General features: G+C 38.7%; 1 protein-coding gene across 2 annotated transcripts; it reads left to right on the forward strand.

Annotated features, from left to right (window-relative positions):
• The first annotated feature begins 1,303 nt into the window (after nucleotides 1-1,303).
• LOC147449815 (uncharacterized) lies at nucleotides 1,304-6,439 on the forward strand. Of its 2 annotated transcripts, XM_086522699.1 has the most exons (5): nucleotides 1,304-1,622; nucleotides 2,743-3,267; nucleotides 3,386-3,431; nucleotides 4,627-4,701; nucleotides 5,868-6,439. In XM_086522699.1, the coding sequence occupies exons 2-5, from the start codon at nucleotides 3,187-3,189 to the stop codon at nucleotides 5,900-5,902; spliced, it is 237 nt and encodes a 78-aa protein (XP_086378825.1). In that variant the 5' UTR covers nucleotides 1,304-1,622; nucleotides 2,743-3,186; the 3' UTR covers nucleotides 5,903-6,439. The 2 variants fall into 2 exon arrangements, 1 of the variants encoding a protein (XP_086378825.1); XR_015189558.1 differs by lacking the exon at nucleotides 4,627-4,701 and having other exon boundaries at nucleotides 2,743-3,431.

Raw genomic sequence — 6,439 nt, forward strand, 5'->3', positions numbered from 1 at the left:
GATCCACTTACATTCTATTATTAGCTCGCATGCCAAAAAACCTATGGCATTTCTATGCTCACACGCTCAATAGAAGACTACATAACTTTCCCTCGCCTCCTTGCAAAGAGTGTCAGCACACACACACAAAGTTGTATGGGCATGCAGGCTCCCTCTTCTTGCTCGCCATACCCTTTTATCTTGCTCGCAAAGAACACTCCTTGCCGAATCCATTTCCTTATCAGATGTTTTCATGTATCCATCTCCTTGGTTGTTGGATTCCTTCTTTATGATCGCGTGTACACACACACACACACACACACATACATTATTATCTAGACAAGAGAGTATTTTTACCCTCAATTGGCTATAGATCACAAAAACTTGCAACAATCAAGCTCAAGCATGTGCTCACACTCGGTATCATAATCTCAATGACATATTTTTCAATCTCTCACAATTGCTCAATGAGCATGCTCTCTCTTTAAGGGTTATCCATGTCCCCACTTGCTTGTTTGTATCTACCTAAGGGGCTATACATACATAAATGCACGATTGTAGTCGATTGACCTACAAAGGGTGGTGTATCTTTAATTTGATCAAGCTGGATGTTTAGATGTTGATTACACACACACACACACACACACACACACACCCCTACATAGACATATCCATATTTTTGTTGACTGATCACACACACACACACCCCTACATAGACATATCCATATTTTTGTTGACTGATCACACACACACACACACACATACACACACAATATAACATTCACACGTTCATTAATTTATGAGTTCTAACAATGTTCTTGAAATATCCAATATGGAAAACGAAGCATTCGAACTGGTTCTTTTATATAAATCATGACACATCACTGATTTGGTTTTATATATATATAGAGCGTGACACGATCATCGATCATCGATCACCGATCACGATATATCCTATAAGAAGGTATGATTAATTTTTCGAAAGAGAGAAGCGTTTAGAGATAAGGAGTTAAAGTCTTTATGGACTTTTACATTAACGAAGGCATGGCAAAAAAAAACAAAAAGGAGCAGCTTTAAGAAAATAGGGAGCAATCAAGGGTCTTCATGGACCTTTACATTAGGTGCTATCCAAGGGAGGCACATGCATACACACAAAATGACAACTCAATAGAGATAACTCTTCACCAAAAATATACTGAACGGATAGGAATACATTTGGCTCAACCTAAAGACTCTCCCACTATACCCACCCATCATACGACAACCTAGCTAATAAAAACATTGAAAAATTCCACACAAGTTCAATATCACTTGCCTTTGCATTCATGCAAAGGCGCGCACACACACACACACACACACGGCAGATGCCTGTCACACTTCATGGAGTAGTGCCAAGTCTTTTGGGGCGCACGCACACACACACACACACACACACACACACACACACACACACACACACACACATGCACATGCACCTTAGTGCAAGGCTTAGGCTGGTTACAGACCGCGTGCCCAAGCTTGGGCGTGCAGACGTGGAGGCTAGGCGGCGTTTGCTGATACGCAGGGCAGAAAGGGCAGAGGACAAGGTCTTGGACAGGCGATACCCCCTGCCCAAGCTCGGGCGGGGGTTGAGCTTTTGCCAGGTAAGCCAAAACCAGGCGGCGAACCAATGAGCTGCTGAAAATGATTTTGCTTTATGATAAAATAATGTAGCCAGTGTGTAATGCATGCCCGCCCATCATCAAAAGTGACGGGCACCCGCATTGGCATTGTGTATCCAGCCTTAGAATGGACGTAGCTCAAAAATGCCACACACAAGCGGCTTCTTGCAACACCACACACTCACACACATTGAATGTAGCGTCAGCTTTCAAATTTTAGCAAACCGATTTTCCAACTTCAACAAATCAACGACGATCGAAAACCTCTTTTTCTGCTCGAATTGGGACAAAAAACATTCCAGGCTGTACTTTGTTTCATTTTAATGGGACTCCTACTCAGTTTCAAAGGTTTGTTTGAAAGATTATACCAAACGTCATAATTTGCAAACATTCCACAAAGGTGCTCCTTTCTCCAGGAAGGCATTGGGAGTTTTTTTCCAGAGAAAACATGGGGTTAACACACCACAATTCCCACAATTTTGTAAGTATTTCTAGTTTAAATATGCTTTCAAGTCTATAGTTCTAATGAGGTTGAGGCCCCCACACACACACACATCCACACACATGTGTGTGTATGTGATGTGATTAGCATGCTCTTATAAAATCGCCAAAATCCTCTTTCTAATGTGATTTTACGAGGTTTGCTCAAATCCACAACAAAGTTATGATCTTCATCTCCCGTCCCCCCTCCCTCTCTCTTTCACACACACACACACACACACACACACAACATAGTTCTGATCTTAATCTCCCCCCCCCCCCCTCTCTCTCTCTCTCTCTCTCTCTCTCTCTCTCTCTCTCTCTCACACACACACACACACACACACACTAGCCACAATATTATGTTGATAAACTACATTTGGAGGGAATTCCACCCACCTGAGTCCATAATCTTCTTGCACTCCAATTGCACCCCAGATACTAACAAAATGCTGCCGATGAAAGCCTATCAATTATAAGTATACTTGATTTTTGCTTAGTTGGTAGTTGTTTTGTAATTTTTGACGCCGATAACAAAGGGAAGAGGTCATTACACCTGTCTTCCAAAGTAAATAGTAATAAGCGTACTGATAAGTTTGTTGTGTTTCTTGGATGGTGACAGGTAACAGGTCCTTTCCTTGGAATTACAAATGTAACTGCAACGAAATAATGGACGAGTTCTACATGCAAAGACGTGTTCTAATATTGTAACATATTGTACATGAAAATTTATTGCAGTGTTAGTAGATCAAATAATTTCAATAGAAAGTTACGGATCTTTTATTTCTTGCCCATGGGTAATGTGACTTTAACTTCATCCATGATACATTAGTATACATCTATAAAGTCTATTCTAGTCCATTATATAGTTCAATAGTTTGTATTATTCAAACTTTTGTTAGATAATCAACACAAACACACACGCACGCACGCACGCACGCACGCGCAACTTGTCGCATGAACCCATATACCGCATGGTTCTACCCTATGGGATCAACGACATTCGGATAATAAGAATCATAGCAGTACATGAAGGTGTTCTTTTCACTTGGCCACCCTACCCCCTATGATCTTCAACAATTGGATGACAAGAATCGCATCTACTCTCCAAGTACATCCTTTGGTGTATGTTTGGATCAACATACAGGTAGGTGCTTATGCACCTACTCAGTACGTATGTGTGTTTATTTTTGTTCAAAATATAAACAATAAAATAAGCTGCAAAACATTGCTTTTCTCATGTGATTCTTGCTTACCTGTACTAGGAGAAAGATGACGAGGCATCTAATATAACACACTCTGCTAAAATGGGTAAGGAAAATTGAGTTTTTTAAATATAATTGCTGATTTTGATCTATATTTTGACATATGAGGGTATCTTGTGTTTGCGGCCAAGAATAATATGGATAGGTGAATTCTGCTAAGGATGGTTAACATTGTTGATTATTTTGAACATTTTTTTGGTAATTATATTGTTGATGCACATATGGGGTGGTGCATTATGACTAATACACACTAAGCATCACGTCATCCTCCTTAGTAAAGTAATACTAATTATGCTCTACATGTTGGCAAAATGATTCTAAATTTGTATGAATATCATTTTGCTTTCAATCTCATGGTAAACTAGATGGTAAATTTGGAGGAAGCTTGGTATTAAGCATGATGCATGGGGGGATTTGTTGTAGCATATTGTTATAACACATCTTTTTAACAAAAAATATCAACTTAATCTTAGCATTGGTTTTTAGGTTTGTTTGAAAGCCCTTAAGGCAAGATCCCGTCTATGAATTGGAAATGGACTTCAATATATGTCTCTTAGCAAGGTTTTGAGAGACCTGATTGGGGATCTGTTAGCACTGATATCTCTAACTGCAATAGTACATATATTTATATATATTAATGAATGTGATGATCTCTTTTTGGCTTTGACTTTTCCCCATATTGATTACCCTACATCTGGGTAGAAATAATCTTAGAAAATTTTATGTCGCCATATAAAGATTTTGGGCTACAAATTTGTTGGCTCTTGAGCTACGAGCTCATAGGTGTCTGACTAGAGTTCTATGGTATTTTAGGATGAACACCCATAGATTCTTTGAGGTTGAAAGTTCGGGGAGCTGCCAATAATTAGATCGATAGGGTATGAAAGAATGATTATCATTGTCCAATTCTGACCATCCAATTCCATCGTGGAAACATACACTTGGTGAATGTTGGATCTTGAGCAGCAAGTTGGCCAATGTTGGATCTTGAAAAGCATGTTGCTACCCTTTTTTATTTCTTACATAATGACATGCTTTTTATGATGCTTGTATAGATAGATTTCAACATCCGCCTCTTAGCAAGGTTTTGGGAGACCTAATTCGGGATTCATTAGCTGTCTGCTACTTGTCAATTTATTTGTAATTTTTTACATTGATAAGAAGGGTAAGCGATCGTTGTGACACATGTCTTCCCAAGTGATGCCAATTTTGATGGGCTTGTGTTTCTTGGATGGTGACAGGTAAGAGGTTCCTTCCTTGGGATTACTTAGAAAACTATAGATGTAGCAACAGATTCAATTTGGCTTGTGATAAATGTATGATGTTGTCTCTATAAAGATAACACGTGAAATTTGTTTGTATGACTATTTGAATACATTCTACTAATTCAAAAAATCAATTTTTCAAGATGTTTTTACAACTATATCTTATTGTAGTTTATATATTGTCTAGTAAATTCCATTATATGATTCAGTAGATTGTATGATTCGAAGCTATATTTTATGGTAGTTTATATATTGTCTAGTCACATAGAGAGAGAGAGAGAGAGAGAGAGAGAGAGAGAGAGAGAGAGAGAGTATCATGGTATAGGCAATGTCATTAGTTTCTTTAGGCTTGGATTAGAGCTAGATCGGAGCCACATCTCATGGCACTATACACTAGAATTGAGGAAAATTCTATATCTCTCATATCTAAGCATAATGCCTCCATGGCCTGCATAATGCCTCCCAATTGTTTGTGTAACTGTCTCCTTGAATCGTGTGCCTAGTTGCACAGGGTGCGTGGAGTGTGGTGTTGTGTAGACAATGAGAGAGAGAGAGAGAGAGAGAGAGAGAGAGAGAGAGAGAGAGAGAGAGACTATTCTCACCCAATTACAATACATACAATCTAACATATATTAGACTTGCATATACATTAGCAACGTAGATTTTGCATGTAGATGAAGCTTATGGCCATGTACAAAAGCTGTTTGGACACTCTTTGTTGCCTTGCATATAAACATGCTTGCCTAATTTTTGTAGTAGTCCTTCCACACCTCCAAGTTCTTTCCTAAAGGTATGTCAATGCAAGTGTGCCATCAAATCTCGAGGCATGTGTTGTGTTCAACTTGGGTGACTAGATTCCATGGTTGGATTCTCTTATTTGGTGTTGAAATGCCTAATTGTATCCCAACCACAAATAGACAATATTATGTGTAATAGGCAATGTAGATTAGCAACATGAGGTCTGTATGTACTCCGAGGAATGTATCTCTTCATCTTTGTCTTTTCATGTGTTCTTTCTCCTCGCAATAGTAGGTACTTCCAAGTTGTCCATCCTAAAGAGTTGTGGCTAGAGTGAAATGAGTTCATTTGCAATGTTCATATGTCTTTAAACTACCATTAAGGAGCTATTTAAAGAGCCTTCATTTTTTAAAAGACATGGATAGCTCTTCCAATTCCTCTCTAGTGGTCTTTGCTGAAGGTTTTCGTTATCGTAACAGGGTCATCATACAAACACCTTCTAGACATAACATAGTGAGAGGTGCAAAACAACTTGCACAATTAAGGATAGAAGTACAAGGTGAATCTTCATCCAAGCAATTGTCGACTATTCAAGAATATTGTGAGCAAAGTGATGCAAACCAAATGTAGTGTAGAGCTTGCTCAAAGGATCTACAAAGGCAGTTGCAATGACCTAAAGGCGGCAAAGACCATGAAAGTCTTCGCATGGACTTGTTTTCAACCGTGCAACAGTTCAAGGATAACGTTACACGCTCAAAGATGAACCAATATGGAATATTTAATATCAAGGAGAACTTCCGGCTCTCTAATGGCTCTCTTTATCTTTTGTAGTGCACAAGCATCATGTTTTACCTCTAAAGGAACAAGTCACTGCTTTGGGCAACAATCTTATAGCTTTAAATATGGCAATCAATTGAGTGAATGCCATCCAAAAAAGGCTCATTCTTAAGTCAATGCCAAAGCTTGTGTGCAACTAAGCATGAACTGTTTTTTTTTTCTTTCTAAAGCATGAAGAGACATTACAAACGAATGTAATAAACTGAATTTTGAA

Source organism: Adiantum capillus-veneris, chromosome 10, assembly GCF_014529385.1.
Source record: "Adiantum capillus-veneris isolate H3 chromosome 10, ASM1452938v2, whole genome shotgun sequence".
Taxonomy (NCBI): domain Eukaryota; kingdom Viridiplantae; phylum Streptophyta; class Polypodiopsida; order Polypodiales; family Pteridaceae; genus Adiantum; species Adiantum capillus-veneris.